This window comes from Poecile atricapillus, chromosome 12 (assembly GCF_030490865.1).
Source record: "Poecile atricapillus isolate bPoeAtr1 chromosome 12, bPoeAtr1.hap1, whole genome shotgun sequence".
In the NCBI taxonomy this organism is placed as follows: domain Eukaryota; kingdom Metazoa; phylum Chordata; class Aves; order Passeriformes; family Paridae; genus Poecile; species Poecile atricapillus.
This window is the reverse complement of record NC_081260.1, coordinates 16600009-16617269: the sequence shown is the minus strand read 5'-3', so window position 1 is coordinate 16617269 and position 17261 is coordinate 16600009. Positions and strand designations below refer to the sequence as shown.

The 17261-nt window shown below is 40.5% G+C and overlaps 1 protein-coding gene across 2 annotated transcripts in view; it reads right to left on the bottom strand.

Moving 5' to 3' along the window:
* The window catches only part of KLHL4 (kelch like family member 4), a 73269-nt gene that overhangs the window by 34011 nt on the left and 21997 nt on the right, over positions 1-17261 (bottom strand). Inside the window, exon 1 of one of the 2 annotated variants that reach the window (XM_058848211.1) lies at positions 1572-2314. The exons of the other annotated variant lie outside the window; for it this stretch is intronic. Coding sequence (XP_058704194.1) covers positions 1572-1993 — 422 coding nt within the window. The 5' untranslated portion in view covers positions 1994-2314. Of the gene's footprint in view, positions 1-1571; positions 2315-17261 lie in introns of those variants that run through there. 2 annotated transcript variants of the gene reach the window in all.

Here is a 17261-nt window from a genome sequence, read left to right as displayed (position 1 = left end):
AATAGATTTTAATCTACAACATGCAATGATGGCTTTTACTGAAATCTCAAAGAAACCCACTTATTTGACCATAAAAATATATGACATATGCAGTTCCAAAGCCATCCTAAAAGCTGCAACTTCAAACAGCTCAAGAGCAGAACTTAAATTGGAGTGGATATGAAGGTACAAAACTTCAGGAGGCCTTAGCAGAAACTTTATATATAGCTGGAGAAAATGTCACATCTTATTTTAGAATGAAGTGGTTTATTACCTCCCAAACTGAACCAATTCAGCTTCTTTCTACCTCCTTCTTCACATGGTGTAGAATCTTATTTGGATGAACAAGCGTTCCTTATTCAAATTAAATCAATTTTCCTTCTCAGGTGTGTCTAAAATCACCTTTTTTTCAGGAAATTTGTGCTAAGGGTATGCTGCTCCCCATTCCAAACCTTGGAATCACAGTCCTTTCCTCAGTGTTTTTATTCTGTAATGATTTTATCTGGTACCTATTGACTACTGGGACTGGTTTCCAAGTGACATTTTGGAATGCAGTTTTTGCTGTTCCATCTGCAGATGTTCCCCTCAGCAGATGCACAACTTGAAAAATAATAACTGCTAAAAATATGCAAGCTGTCAGCTTGGTTTCTACTGAGAGAACTGTAACTTCAATAAAGATAAATTTGTATTTAAATGCAATGTAATACATTTAAATTATGTCCAAAGACTCATAGCAATCTCATCAAATGGTGCAAATAATCGTATCATTAATGCTTGATTTGAGCCCAAGGTGGGGAAAGGTGGGGTAAAAATGTTGCTGGATAAGATAAAAATACTGACAAGAGTTTTGAAAAAAAGAAAACATGAAAAAACTTAATTAAATAAGTAGTACTAATATTGTATTCTTTGTTATTCACAGCTTAAAAATAGCTCTTCCTTTGTGCTTACACCTTTAAGGTCTCAGAGCTGTAATGTTTTTTCACCTGACCTTGCAGAAAATGTTTGTCTGAGCATACAAAATGAGCTGTGAAAGTACAAACCTTCAAACAAACCTTTAAAAAAGCAAAGAATGATGCTTCCTTTCCACTCAGTTCAAGGTTAATTTTCCTTGCCGGGAAGACAGTAAAAGAAAATCAGTGGGAAATTTGAGAGATCATTGGCAAGCACAGAGCCCGTGCACCTCCAGCAGCTCCCATTTGTCAATGTTGCACCCATTGATAAAGTCAGAATGAGGACAGGATGTCAGGAGGCTCCTTTTTCTCATTGCACTCACACTTAATAAATCAAGAGAAGAAATTGAGATGTTGTGGATGTTGATAGAGCAAATTTGACAAACTGGCAGATTTTATGCATATGGAAGAGTTATGGAATGATGTACCTTAAGTAAAGATCAACATTTCATGACAATGTTCCTGTTCATTTTTCTGATGCAGAAGGGTTCCTTCTCATCTGAGTGTGGGTGTGCACACACACATATATATAAATAAAGTGAGATTAATGCAGCAAGGAACTCTGGCTAAAAACAAAGACAGTTTCAGGGAATAACTTGGAAACAAGTCTGGCTTTCCAAGTGCAGACTTTAAAACTCCTACCTCTCTGCAGATTCATCTGCATTTTGTTCTGTGATCATCTGCAGCTCCTGTGAGGTTTTACTTGAGTCTTCTTTAGCAGAGTTTTCCTCTGTGCCGCTTTTGGGGATGTCCTCGCTGGCTCGCAGCTGCTCGATGAGGTTCTGCTGGTGCCAGCTGTGGATGGATCGGTGATGCACCGGCGTCGGCCCCGGCACGGGGGCCAGGATGTTGTGGTGGACGGGGCTGCTGTTCTTCTTCAGCCCATTTCTGTCCCGAGAGTGGCTCTTCAGCCTGTTCTGCACCGGGGTCCCTCTGTGCTCGAATCCTTCCTGCTGATGGCAGCCCCCGGAGCCGGCGGAGCCCTGCGAGGGGTGGCTGAACCACCTCCAGCGGAGCCTCAGGATCTGCTTCACATCAAACTCCTTCTTGCCAGACACTGACATCTTATTTGGGGGGTTATTTTTTTTTTTTTTTTTTTTTTTTCTTTTCAAACGGAAAAAAAAATAAATACAAAAGCCTATTCTTCTGGGAAGGAAATGGATTCTTTGTTATCTCTTCTGTTTCAACTCCTCTTCTTAAGAAAAGCCAACAAAAGAACAAATCTCGGCAGCTCTCTCCGTGTCTCCGATTAACACACGGCGAGCTCTCGCAGCCGATGCTGAGCTGCTGTTAACTGCATAGGTGGGAATCCATCCTGACAGGATGATGAGGTCAGACCTTAAACAAGTAAATCAGCTTAGCACAGGAAAGCAGCGAGCACGACACTGCCAGGCTTACACACTGCCAGCCCCAGTGCGCGGCTCCGCATTTATAACCCAGCCTCACATGATCCTCAGCCAGCCCGAGATGCAACTTAAGATGCAGGGAAGCATGCACAAATAAAGTGACAAGACTTTCCGTCTATCTCACGGCGTTCTCCATCAAGCCTGTTAATTAGCAGCGCTGCTTTTCGCGGGAGATGAGGAGAGGATGCTTTCCGGAGGATTTTTTTGGTGGCGATTTCGCGCAGCTCACGCGTCTCCTTAAGGGTCTGCGTTTGTTTGTCTTGCTGTGTAAAAATTCCTACAAATGGCCTCGGTGTGGTAGCACTTAGCTAAAGGAGAGGCAGGGTGCAGGACTGGCTGTGCTGCCTCACCTACAGACGGATTTCTCAATAGAATTGCAGGGCTTGGAGAAGAGAGGGAGGGAGCTCAGGAAAATCGGAGATGTGCTCCCTGAATGACTGGCTCTGTGGAAAACACAGTTTCCTGGCTAAGTGCCTGTGTAAACAGCCTTTCCCATCCTGCTCTTGATTTCTCACAGACAGTGAAACACTTGTGGGTTTTTGTTTTTTTCTGAAAACACCTTTCTTTTCTTTCTTTTGATAGCGTGCACCGTGTTTCCAGCAAATTTAATAGGGGATGATGTTTTCATTCCCATCCCTTGGTTACCAGGCAGGGCTGTGAGAACTGTTCCCTGTGTGGTTTGAAATAAGGTACACAGGATGTTTTTGTGTGCAAATTGAAAAGAAATTAACAGACTGGATTTTTTTTTATTTTTTTTTTAATGTTATGTTCTCCCAGGTTGGCTATGATGGTCTATCAAACTGTAAGAAGTGTGCAGAAATAGAAGCTGTAACACAGAGTGAGTAGAATATGATTCAGAGAGGACCCCTCTTTAACACACCTCTCCTCTCAGACCTCCTGACATTAGTTTCCTTTTCATCTGTCTTTTCTGACAATTTTTCTTCCTTTTTTTAACTGAAATTCTATGATGGGACATTGAACCTTCAAATAAAATCTGCTTTTTTTTATTCTTTTGGACTGAATATAATACAAGCAAGGAAATGTGAAGTAAAGTTAAAAAAAAAAAAATAAGAAGAAAAAGCAAAATGAGAGGATAGGACTAAGGAATTGCCAGTTTTTATCCTGATCTCCATTGCTCCTGTCCTATTCATGGTATTCAAGCATGGGATGTGCAGCATCATGGGCTGGATGAGTGTGAGAGCAATTACAGGATGAGTGAAGAACTCATCAAAATAACTGAAAGATCTTTTCCTGTCTAGATCCATAGAGGGGAAGACTTTGCACAAAAGAAAACCTGTGTGAAAGGCTTGGCCATAAAAGGCAGAAAGGAAGAAGCTGAGGGAAGATTTGACAGACGTAGCCAGTGCATATTTGTTGCTATAGAGAAGATTGAGGCTGAGCTGCAGCAATTAAATGTACATTAACAAGATTTCCTTTGAGATCTTCTAGGAACAGAGAGAAGCTACAAAACTTATTCAACTTCTAATAAGTCACATTAAGAAGAAGGTGAATAAAGGCCTGTTTGTGCATTTGATAAGGGGGTTCAGTTCAGGCTTGTTGAGGATATGAGCTGATAAAGAAGCTGCCACCAAACTTCAGGGATATTAAAAGATTTACAGACAGTGAGTGGATCAGTGAAAAGGCTGGGCATTGAGCAAGAGAGATTATTGTATTGAATTATAGAAGTCAGTTTAGAATGTTTTCACACTTCAATGATGATCTTTGACAGCAATCTAAAATTTTCTGTAGACCCAAGTGTTTCAGGGATTTTTTTCTTGCATTACAAGTTTATAATATTCAACATGGCATTTCTTTACTTCTCAGTTTCAGCCTGTACACCTAAGGATGTTTTTCTTTTCAGTTTCAGACAAGTAATGAGAGTTAGTGGCATGTCTGTATGTTCCTGAGGATTGCCTACATGGCAATTTGACTTCTATTTTAGGGGGGGAGTCTCCATACACCAAGTTAATGAAATAATTTATGATGAAGTCTTGTAGAGGTGGACAGAGAACACAGTTTCTCGCTCCTGTTTAATCATTGAGCTATCTCAGCAGCTCTGTCAGCTCCTCTTAGCAACAGCTCTGATACATTTAATCCATATTTTTCCACCATGTCACAAAGCTTCTGTCGGTTTCCTTCCCTTAAATCTCTTTTGCAGGAGTCATCCTCTGCTCTGAGATATCATCAAAAGCATATTTCTTGCATTGTACTGGGGGATGTACAAGCAGCACTTCTGCTTGTGAATTACTCCTGTTCCTGCTAACTCAGTTTTGGCACAGGTAGTGAATCTAGCTAAATTAAAATAGTCAAACTGGACATTTGCTGAAGAGACCACCTTGCTCAGAAAGTCAGCTTGAGTCAGCACAGAATATGTTTCAGGTGGGGCATAAGGAGATTATATTTTTACAGAGCTTGCCAGTGTTCTGCCTAAAATTTCAGTGTGCTGTACCAGGTCAACAAAAGTGATTTGATAACCAGAAATTTCAGACCTGAAATTATTGGAAGTGTAGCATATATATGTATAACCCTGGAGCAGCTTTATGCCATGTACCTGCTTTTCACCATTTACATTTCTCTTCTGGTGACAAAATTAGTTCCCTTGAACCTGAGTGCAGTGAGTGTTTCCTTCTGGGTGATTTCCTCCTCACACACTTTTATGTGTATTTCTGACTGGGTTCAAACTTCTAAATGAGAAAAGAGATAACATTTTTCTCTTGTTATCCCTAATTTAAGGCCTTTGGTCTCATTTAGGTGAATAACCCCATAACAGCACTATTTTTTCCCCCTCATGGCTGGAAATCTGCAAAGAATGGGATTTTCTAGGAATATAGAAGGGCCACCACAGGGTCAGGCAGCTGGAGCTTCTGATGGATGAAGGGAGGCAGCTGCAACAGGATTTGTTCAACCTTGTGCAGAAAAGTCTCAGGGGCATTTTTGTGCTGCCTGCAGGTCCCTGGTGGGAGAGCAGAGTCAGCAGAGCCAGGCTGCTCCAGAGGACACCTCTGGGGAGAGCAGGCACGTGTTGGGCCATGGGGAAAGATGAGTAAGAAAAACTTTCTACCTGTGAGAGTGATCAGGGATGTGGGAGGAGGCTGCCAAGAGAGGCTGTGGCATCTCCTTCCTCAGGGAAAGTGACATCCACTGAGGGTGGGGATGCCCAGAGAAGCTGTGGCTGCCCCTGCATCCCTGGAAGTGCCCAAGGCCAGGCTGGACAAGGCTTGGAAAAACCTGGGACAGTGGGAGGTGTCCCTGCCATGGCAGGGGTGGCACTGGATGGGCTTTGAGGTCCTTCCAGCCCAAACCAGTGTGGGGTTCTGTGATCCCCAGTGGAACTGGTCCTGTGTCACTGCTCCAGCTGGAATTGCTCTGAGCAAGAGATCAGCCTGGACGAGCTCCAGAGGTCTCTCCTGAGCTGCTCTTCTGTGACAGTGTGACATGCCAGGCACTCTTTGATATCTTTATCTCATGGCAGAGCCAAGTAAAATCCATGTGGTTGTCAGCTGAGAAGAGCAAATCCATCTCCAGAGATCTCCCCTGCAGCAAAGCATCGCTGCCTGCAGGGGTGGAGCGTGACCAGCTGCTCAGCCCAGGCGAGGCTTGACAGGACTTTGAGGAAAAATAAATCTTTATCCACAAAAAACCCTCCATCCCACTCAATGCACACAAGATTTGGAGAAAGATCCTTGCTCCTGTTAGGAGAACACATTAAATTCGATGGTAGACTGGCAGCCAGCAGGAAACTGGGAATGATTTGAAAAGCTTTGTATAAACAAGTTGAGCTTGCAGATAGTTTGGATGATGTGTATTAAGAGTCTAAATAGGGTTTTGTAATCATTTTAAGGTTACATGTGTGAATGCCTGATGCACTGCTAGATTTAGAAAATTATAAAAGTACTTTGGTCATAATCTGCCTATAAAAAGAAGTTGATAATTTTGTCACAAATCATGCTTTAAATAGGCTTCAAAAATGACTTTGAGCTACAGCTGCCTCCCAAGTTTGTCTGCCACCAAAGCACCTAAGAGAAAGGAGATTTGTAATGCATTTCAAAATGTCTGAATTTTTCAGTTAATAACTCACTAATTTCTTTGAAAATTGAAGCAAGTGGGATATACCCATGCAGTTATGTAATGTTTATTCTCTTCTCAATAGAGACACAGAAAATTATTATTTTTCCTTCTTCTTTTTGCCCTGAGCCTGGTAGTACAGTGCATGTATGGAAAGCCTGTTAGAAAAATCTCACTCTGCTCCAACAAACCTATAAAAGAATAATAAAAAGAGGAATCATCCACCTTTCTTGTAAAATAATCCCAGAAAAATACCACCTATGGAGTCCAAAGCCTGGAGTATTGCAGGGACTAGCAGCAAGAGCTGATAAAGTCGTTCTTTGCTGGATATGAGACAGACAATAAAAAAAATTGACTTTTTTATTGAAGTCAAGGATAGCTCTGGAACAGAGTTCTTCAATGCCAGGTGACTGAGTCAAATAGGGAAAAATCTGCATAGGCTGAATGAGACAAGCAAAAAGCAAGATAAGCACAGAAAGTGAAGAATGTTTTGTTATTTTTTGAAGACATTTTTCGTCTATAATGATATTACAATATTTAGAAAGTCAAGTTAATTACTCCTATCAATATTGTTTACAGAGTTTGCATGGAGGGAACAGCATAATGAGATTTTCCTTGTGCACAGATTGTTGATAACTAAACCAAGCCCTATTAAAAAACAGCTCCCTCTGTGCCCAAGCTGTGTTCCCCAGGGTCTGCACACTTTGTGTACTCAGCCTGTGCACTTCCACTGCAGATCAGGCCAGATACACAGAACTTGAATATTTTTATTACCCTGTTTTGAAAAATAATGCCAAAAAGAGCTGCCATTAGTCCATCCTTTGTGCAAGAGATAGGCCAGGAAACATCTGCACAGCACAGCAGCAGCGTTACAGGAGCCAGAGTTACAGGGAAAAGAACAGGACAAAACCCAAAACAAATACCTATATTTAAAATCTGTAGGAAAATCTGCTTTCTTTTCAAAGAAAACTTTGAATGCCAAAGACACAAATGAGTTGAAGACAATCAGTGACTTCCCCTGCTCCCCACTAAAGGAGGCAGGAGAAATGATCCACTTAAGGGAAGGTGTTGACACATTTAAACGCAATTGCTTCCTCAAATAACTGGGAACTATCCTACAGATTGCAACCCACCTACAAAGCTGTGTGCCAAAACTGGAAAAAAAATCACAGCATTCCCACAAGATCCAAGGAAAAAGAATGTGAGACATGAGCCTGGTATGAGTAAGTCTGATGAAGATCTTGATAAACAGTGGCGAAAGTTGTCACCCTCAAAATGAAACCAGAATATTGGAGTGAAATAAGAAAGAGCAAATGAATAAGAAAAAGCAAGAAGGTCTCCCATGGACAAGGGCTTGAAAGTGATGCAGCAAAAATAAAGCTCAAATTCATGACTTGAAATACCTATAACATGTCAAGAACAAGATATAAAAGAGTGGAAAAAATGTGGATTGATGCAAAGATGTATAAAAACTCTTTGCACTGATTTTTATTTCTGTGAACTCTCTTCAGTTCATCAGCATCTTTCTCGTGCTGCTGGGGCAGGGTTGTGCAAACCTGGCAGTATTTATATGTGTCAAGTTAAAGGTGACTGCTGCTTACCTAGGAACCACTAGTAAATTACTAGTAACTACCAGTAAGTAGTAGAATTGTAGCTGCAAGTTGCATTTATTACATGAAACAGGTGGATCAAACAAGCCTATGATGGCTTCTATTCCACAGATGTAAAAGGATCGTGGTAGTCAGGTTCTTGCAGACAATACTTGAATTTTCTGCACACTCAGTAATAACAATAACCCCTATTTAAGCCCCAATTGTTACTGTTGGGTATGAAGGAGTATGGAAAGGACCTGGCATACCCTCAACAAAGCCCAGAATGTAGATTTGACACTTGTCAGTACAGCTCTGTATCATTTCCCATCTGAAAGCCTTGGCAGAACAAGGACTTATGCCCAAGGTCACTCTTCTCTGGGAAGTTTTTTAATGTGACTCTTGTTCATTGTCTCTTAAAAAGTAATAAATGGCACCTTTAATTGCAGGAGAGGGGAATCCTGGAGGCAGCTGTATTTCTGTGCCTTGTAGAATGTAATTGTTCTTAGCATCTCAGTATTTCGATTTTAATCCCACAAAGGTGTGCTGGGGCTCATGAAAGGTGCTGTATGTCAATAAAGCCCCCTCAGATATGTGAATCCCTGACTTCAGGAGAACTCTTTGGCTGTTCCTGGGAAAATGAGTGGCCTGGGGCAGGTGTTGGAGAGGGCTGGGACAAGTGTTTTGTGTCTTTCTCCTGAATGGCTTCTCTGACTTGCAGGGCACACGTGGGTTGGAACACAGGCACACCCCCAAGCTCCCACCTTGAATCCCAGGGATTTTTGTCTCTGCAAGGGTGCAAAGAGGAATTCTGGAACAGCAGCTGCTTTGCCTTTACGTCAACAACTCAACAGTGCCATTTTTTACAAGTTGAGGCTCTTACTGCTGGCATTTGGTAGAACAATAATCCATCAACCTTTTCCCTACCTTCATCTTCCCTCCCAGCTGTCATCACTTTTCCCACCAATTTTCCCAGAGGTTTATCTCTCCTTTGTGATTCCATAAGAATGCAGGGGGCAGAATAACTTTTAAAATCATGTGTTCAAAAAGCATCATAGTCAAAGGTGATCTGAAAAAGTGCTGTGAAGCAATATCCTTGTCAGCATCCTGTCTCCAGCACCCTGACACCGTTCCTTTGCTCATGTCGCCTGTAAAAGCACACAATAACTCAATTTTTACCTTGACAAAAAAGCCATCCAGATCCACATCACAATATTATTGTTGCTGAGCCTGCTCTAGCTGCTATCAGATGCCAAAACACCTTGAGGCTGCACTTTCACTGTGTGATACTGGCTCGGAATATAAAAATGCAAAACTACATTTTAAACACTCAAGACCTAATCTTCTCATAAAAAAAAAAAAAAAAATAAATAAATAAAACTTTGGTTCTTTCATCTTTGCAATTTTTAGAGTGGAGAGACTCAGCATTTCTATTTTGGTGTGTAAGGAATTTTTAGTGTTTTCATATTTTCTGGGGGAAGAAATAGATGTACATGTGAGTACTGTGCCATAAGATGAAATCTGGGAATTGATAGGAAAATAGAATATGTTTTATCTTCATATCTATTTATTAATAATAAAAAGGTACTGAACAACATAGTGATTATATTTGCAAGTGAGAGCAAATTTCAGGGAGAGAGGGCTGGCATGGAACCTCCAGAAAACACAGATTACTGAATCTAGCATACAATATTCAGAGACAAAGCCTATTAATGACAGATCCCCAGAGGACCAGAGATACACAGCCTGCTGAAGAGAAACAGAAGTACAGAAACCAACACATTAAATTTGACTATTTAGCATAAAATGGCTGAAAAATCCAGTTATGGCCTAGGAGAGGGGTGTGATTGAGAATATCACCTCTATTTTAGTGTAGATTTTAATTAGTGTTTAATTAATTTTAATTTAGTGCTGTTTTAATTTTTTTGCAGAACTTCACCAACAATCTCATTTGATACAGCTCCTTGTGTCTTAACCTTGAACCTGAGTTTTGCTGTGATTTCTGCCACCCCAAACCCCAGTGATGTGAGAGGAATTCCTGTAGGTGTGACAGAGTCTCAGTGTTAAAAGCTGTAGACAAAAACTTTCAATCCATTTTCAGTTTCCCAGCTCGGTTTGGGCTGTTTTGGGTGGGATGCAGGTGGTCCATCCTGCCTGGCTGGGAGGGCAGCAGGAATTCCTGGTGCTTGGGGGATAATGTCAAGTGGCAGCATTTCCTGAAGGATGCTCTGGTGAACTGCAGCAATGGATGCAGGACAGAAATACCCATCACTGCTGGGTGCTTGTGCTCTGATGAGATCTGGCAATGGAAAGTGGCTCTTTTCTCTTTGATTAAGGAAAATACTTGCAGCTGCATACATTAACTCTGGAAATTCTCTAGCAAAGACAGCTCTGCTGTAATAAATTGAATCATATTACAGGTACACTACCAGAAAGCTGTTTCAGGAGAAATTAAGGCTAGCAAGCCTCCTGAAATTAAGCTTTTGCTGAAATAAATTGGTAATATCTAACTAATATAGTTCAGCATATGTCACAAATGAGAGAGATGCTCTTGGCTGATTGTGACAATTTAAAAGGCTGTTCGCATCAAATCGTTTTGAGGTCTCAATTTGCACATCAGGGGTTATAAAGAACTTTAACTTTGCTTTGGAACACATATTAAGTTGTTTGGCACAGTTGGAGTGACAGTGTGTGGCATTAATTTCCTAAATTAAGTTACTGCTCGTGCACTTGTTAGTGTGTGCCTGATGGCTTTACACTTTCTTGAGCATTTAGGAATATTGGATGCTATCACCATTTTCATGTAAAATACAATTGTCTTTAAAGAACTGAGCCTGTTAATGTGGTGGTGCTAATGTGGAATTAGTGATCACAGGAAAAATAAAACTCCCAAATTCCACTGCTCTAAAATACTCTATTCAGCTAACCATGGAAACATGCAGAAAAGCCTTGGACATGGGGTTGCTTTTTAATCACTGCCAGCAGCTGATTATATTAGTGCTTTATTTCATAATTTTATGTGTCACGTTAATGAAAATGTTATGGGAGAAAGCAGTGGGGAAAGAAAAGCTATTTGCCTCTCCTTACTTACTAACTGCTTCTTGCTGCTCCATTGAGGTGGTTTTTCCCTCTGAAATTGCTTTCTGTGTGCTGGAACACAGCTCATTGTTCTTGTGGCTGACAGTGCAATCATTCTGCCCTGCAGACCTCTCACTTACAGCGAGTACACGCCACAGCAAAGGCACTGCTGGGCCACCAGGACACCCAGTCCTCTGGAAAATAACACATCTTTTACCTTCACCAGGAAACAATACTGAAATTCCAAAAATCTGTGTCGTGAGTCACATCATTTATATAGCAGGATCTTTAATAACCTTCTTTTCACCAACTCGGTCAAGTCCAAGATGCTTTAATAAACAAGAGAAGATTATTCTGTCTGGCCTTTTTAATACCATTACAGGAACAATATTCCTTCTGACACAACTCACAAAATTCCAGTTGCCTTTTCACCCAGCTCAGCAGCAGAGGATTCTTTATCTTAAATATCTTATTTTAGTCAATATTTTGATTAACACTGCACGAAACTTTCTGTAGCGCTGCCAGCACGTAGGTGGCTGGTTAATCTGGCTGCACAAATCAGCTCAGGGCTAAAGCACAAAAAAGCTGCATCTTTAGCTCCACCTGTTAGAAGGTTTAATGTCAGAGGTGTCCTGAAAGCCAAAGTTCAGCCCCCTTGCCTGGCTGTGTCTGAAGAGGGAAAAAAAACTGTGTATTTAGAACAAATAGAGTATTTGAATTCTCAGCATGGAGGAGTTAATAGTTGTACTCAGTGCTGCTGTGATTTAAAGAGAGGCTTTGCTTTGTGTCCCCCTTCTTCAAGCTGTTTGGAGACATGATTCACCTGTGGTGCTGAAATATGTCAGCAGGATATAAAAGCAAAGGGGGAATGAGGGAAAAGAAAAGGTCTTCACTAATCTTTGCAAATTTTAATCTGTTCCTCAACTGCTGCTGGTCCTCAGCCCAGCTCAGGTTTTGTGAATCAGCCCACAACACCCACGGAGAGTTTTGCAGTGCAGGGCACATCCCAGCTGAGCCTCTCAGAGGAGGGATGTGGGTTTGAAAGACACAATAAAGACTTTTCAAAGCACTGGAGGTGGTTTGTGAGGTACCTGAAGGTGTCACCAGGCAAGCAGGCTCTGCCTGGCAGGAATGAAAATGCCTGAAATGCTGCCTGGGCCCTTCCAGGGAGCTTGCAAGGCACAGACTTGGAACCATTTCAGCCCAGGGATTAAAGAAACATGCTTTGAAAAGGAGAAATGATAAAGAAAAAGAGAAATTAAATAGAAGGTTGGAATTTTTTTTTCGTTTTGTTTTGTTTTGTTTTTTTTTTTTTTTTTGTTTTTGTTGGAGCCTGTTTAAATTACTGTCAGCAGTGTAAAATGATGTAAAATGGATCAGAGCTGCCATCTCAATTTTTAATGAGATCCCATCTGAAACGGGAAGATCTCAGGCAAGTGGTCCAGGTCAGTGCAAAATTGTCCTTATGTTCTCTTTAGTAAGCTTTAAATACTTGATATAGATCATCCATTTCCCTGCAAAAGAGAAAGCTTTTGCATGAACAGACCCACTTTCTTTAACTCCAAACTAAACTCTCTTTTTTTATTGTGCTGGGTTGTGCTGTCGTTCCTGTAAAGGATTCAGAGCTGAATTCCATAGCGTGACTAAAGCCTTTCCTTGCTTTATTTTGTTTTAGCTCAAGGCTTTAATATTATTATTAATATTTTATTCTTTATTTTCTCTCTCTTCCTGATTTTCCTCAAAGCCAGCTTTGCTATTTTTCCTACATTATTTACCCCTAGGCTGAAGGCACATTTTCTACCTTTTTAATTTAGCAGTGGGATATGAACACAGGCAGGTGGAAATTCCTGTGTTGTATTATGCAATCCAAAAACTTCCATTGATAACCTAACACAAATAATGCCACTTTGAATTTGGAAATCCCTGAATTGCTTGTTTTTAAAGCAAATAAACATAATTCAAAAACTTTTTTTAAAAAAAATCTTACTCAGGAAATCATATGATCCACCAGTAGAGTCACTGAGTTTGTTCAATTCTTCAGTCCTGTCAAAAACCTATTAGGTTCCAGTGGGCTCTCCCCAGCACATAAATCTTGCCAGGCATCTCTTTCTTAATTACATGGCACAGGCTGTCAGCTTGCAGATGCTGAATAGTAAATTAAATTGTCAGAAAGTTTCAAGTGATTATTTGTGCTACTGAAGCCGTGCTGCAGAACTGGAAGTGCTTTCTTGGCTACTTTTGGGCACAGCTTTCATTACTCACAGTTGTGAAAACATTTTTGGGTGGGGAGAAATAAGCCTGTATTCAACATCTACAGACTACAGTTTGATCAGCCATTAAAGTCAAGGTAATGAGATACTCCCTGATATTTTTAAGTCTTGGAGGTAAATTTCAATGTCTCACTTGTCTCCTTGTACCAAATCAGGTCTGTGAGGGTGTGCAGCTGCAGATAAGAAATAATTCAATTCCTAGTAAGCAAGAGCAATCTGTTGAGAAATTGGGATTTTTCTGCTGAAAATACCAGAGTATTGGTCTAGAAGTTATAATGAGAATATGTCCTGGGTATTTTTCCATTATCTTTTATCCAAAGCTCTGAAAGCCTCTTCAGAACTCTTTAAATGATTTCTTAGAAAAGCAATACACCCCTCTCTTTACTTTGCAATATATAGATTAACTTCATGCTCTCTCTGACCCTTCTCTCTTTAAAGCAAAGACCAGAGAGCTGATTACCTCAATAATTAATTTGGCCTGACCATTGTCCATGTCCTTCTGTGAGTCACCCAGAAGGAAATACACTGGGACAGAAAATATATTGACTATTCCAAGAGGTGTCTGTGCTCCCAGCCCAGAGCCACAGGCCAAAATCTCCATTCTGTTTCCAGCCAGGATACATCCCTGAGCAGAATAATTCCTCAAAAGAAAATAATGCAATGTTTCTGTCTCATCAGCACACTCTCATCATGGCAAGGGTGACTTCAGGGGAGAGGTTTTAGGGCAGGATATTTGATTTACTGGAAAATAATTCCATGGGCAAGAATAGTTTGGTGCAACTGTTCAGCTACTTGGTTTTTATTGTTAAAATAAGGTACTCATGGAATTTCTTTGCCTCATAGAGTTTCTTGTATTTCAGGAAATCTGGTTGCCAATTAATTCATCTGGGTAAATATCTCCCCTTATAAAAAACACACATTCAGAATTTTTTTAGTGAAGAGGCAGAATGTTGTGCAGCTTGTCAGGCTGTGGGGGTGCCTTCAGAAATGGCTGATGCCAAAGGAAAACACAATTCTGTAAACACCCTGATTTAAACTCAGTCTGAGCTGGGAGAGAGCAGAAACTCAAAGGTTTTGTGTTTTCATCAACTGCTGAACTGGTTCAGGTAGATAAGAACTATATTAAGGATAGATAAGTGGTTCTGTGATGCTTTTTTATTCTCTTAAGATAAAGACCATCCAAATAAAATGGGCATATTTTTGTGTTTGTTCTACTTTCTTGTTAGCACAGAATCTCCAAAGCTGGAAGATGCTTGTTTCCTTTTGGAAATGTGTCTCTCTGCAGCACTTACACTGTGCATAATTTGTGTGCATGTTAAATATATATCTATATCATTGCTGTACATTATCACTGAGACATTGGCAGCTGATTGCATCAGTCATGGGAGAATTTTCAAAACTGCCACAATTTTAGTTCTGTTGTGGGATAGGATGGAAAGTTTTTGGATCCTAAATCTGGGAGTGAAAATGGCAACATTTCTACTGAACTGTCTTCTGAAATTAATTTCTTAAGTTTCACTTGCGGCATATTTTTGTTGAACTCCAGATTATTTTTTAGGATTTTTTTGTAGCATAATGGAATATCCTAAGTGGGAAGGGACCCACAGTGATCACTCAAGCCTAAATCCTACTATCTTTGGAAAATTTGGCATAATTTGAGCAGTTCTGCTGAATATTTCCAGTCTGCTAAACCAGGACAGAGTCCACTCCCCCTTGGGGTTATTTTTTTAATGTGGTGTGTTTCAATATAAACCTTTCTCGAGGGTGTGAGAGTTGCTGTGAAAGGAGATGTGGGAATAACTGACTTTGCCCTGTTAATGTACTCAGAAAACTTCCCTGGTTCTGAGCATCCCAGGGCAAAACCAGACACAAACTCTTCCCCCAAGGTCCTGAAAAGCCACCACAGATGGGAGAAGGAGGAGGGATGGAGAAGGAAGAGCCAAATGTCCCAAAGACATTTCCTCCCTATTTTGACCTGCTGAAAATCCAGCAGTAACCATTGGAACCTGTGAGCACCACTCTGTCCCTGGGATTTCTGAGAGCCTGAAGATTTGACAGAGGTTTTAAAGACAGGCTCATTGCTTTAAATCACTGCAAACAATGTGTCTTTAAGAGTCCTCTGTTCTGTTGCTTGTGCGTGAGGAGTGTTATCCTTGAACTTTCCCCTGAGTGCTGCTAAAATCTGCTCACAATAAACACATTTGCAGGTGTGCAGACATAGAATTATAGGAAGTGCAAACAAGACCCCTGTGTAAAGCAGAGCACGCTCAGAACCAGCGAGGTTCATGATTCAAGTAGCTTAAAAGACTTTTTAATAGCCAGTGAAGGAGGTTGTTTGCTTTGGGAAGGTACATGCAATAATAATGCATGCACTTCGTGCAGAAAGAGACGAGGCAAAGCAATTATTCTGCTCTTAGTTGATGTTATTTGTATAATGAACCACCTAGAATGAGGGATTTTGCCAAAATACCTTGTTTAAAATACTTTGTCAGGCAATCTGAATTATAACTTATGCATTAATCAGCCAGACCTGATGTGCTTCATTTTTTTTTTTTCCCATTATGTCGCTCTTGCAGCAATGAGATCTCAGAGATCTCAAACTTTTGCTTTATATAGCCCAACATGAAATTGCTGAAGGCAACTTCCTCCTATTCCTTAGGATTTCACCATCCATGAAGGGACTAAATTGAATTTAAAATAACATTTAAATTTTAAAAAAAATTGAATTTAAAATAAAATAACAGCAAGGCCATGGTGCTGGTGTGTGCTGGAGGATTTCCTGAGCAGTGCAAAGGTGAGACACAGGCAGTTCACCCCAGGCATGGAAAGGTGAGGTGTGCAAGGCACAGTCTGTGCAGAGCAGTTCTGCTCTGCTGGAGCCTCACCAGCTGCCATGGGGATTATTGCATTTGCTTGACAGTGAACACTCTGAAAGAGCCATGGAAATGTCCATCACTGAGAGGCTTTTGAAGATGCTGAGGATATTTCTTAGCAGAAGTGTCAGTGATTGTTCAGCTGCCTCTCTCGTTTTTAGCTGGTTCTAAGTGTGGATGGTTTTTGAAGACTGAGTGGAACAAGATCAACATTCCTTGGAAAAAACCCTTTATATACTGTATTTCCTGGCATTCTCTCCCTGTGTAATAGGATGTTTGAGCTGATGCAGATTGTTGGGGTTTTTTTTCCATTGTATTGTATTTAAATATATTGAGACCTTAGAGCTGGGAATTGGAAATCCAAATTCAAAAGCTCTAAGAATTGGAATACAACAATAAAATTGTGCCATTGCTGCAGTTTGTGAATGACATTCAAGCTCCATTATAAATTTAACTCCTTTCTGTGTTACCTTCTGTATTAAGAAAACCTGTTCAATAGGTCTAGGGTTTTTTCACGCTGCCCTAAATTTCATATAATTAGGGCAACTATTTCTCCAGCTCAGAACTTCCAGTGGAAAAAGAATTATTTATTGGGAAACTGCTGGTTTGAGTTCTGCTGAGGTCCACAGGGGCACAGGGCAGTGACCAGAGGTGCTTTTGAAAACCCACAGTAACAGAACTGCCTTTTAAACTCTGCTGCTCGCCTCAGAAATGGCATTCTTATCTTCTGCATGCTTGACTAGAAGTATATAAATATTGCATGCTTGATTTTAAGCTAGGAAAATTCATAGTGGAAATGTAGCATTTCAGTAGAAGAGAAGCCAATACTGAGGTCAGAAGAGCTGGAGTAACAGCTCTGGAAGTAAATGCCAGAGCAAGGACTGCCTCCTTTTATGTGGGATGGATTTTAATTGTTTTTATTATTATTTTTAAGGTGAATATGGTGGTATGTTGCTTTTTTTTTTTTTTTTTTTTTTTTTAATAAGAGCTTAGAGATTTTTTGGAAAAGGACCTTGGTTTGAGAGCAGCTTTTAAACTTGAGCTCCAGAAT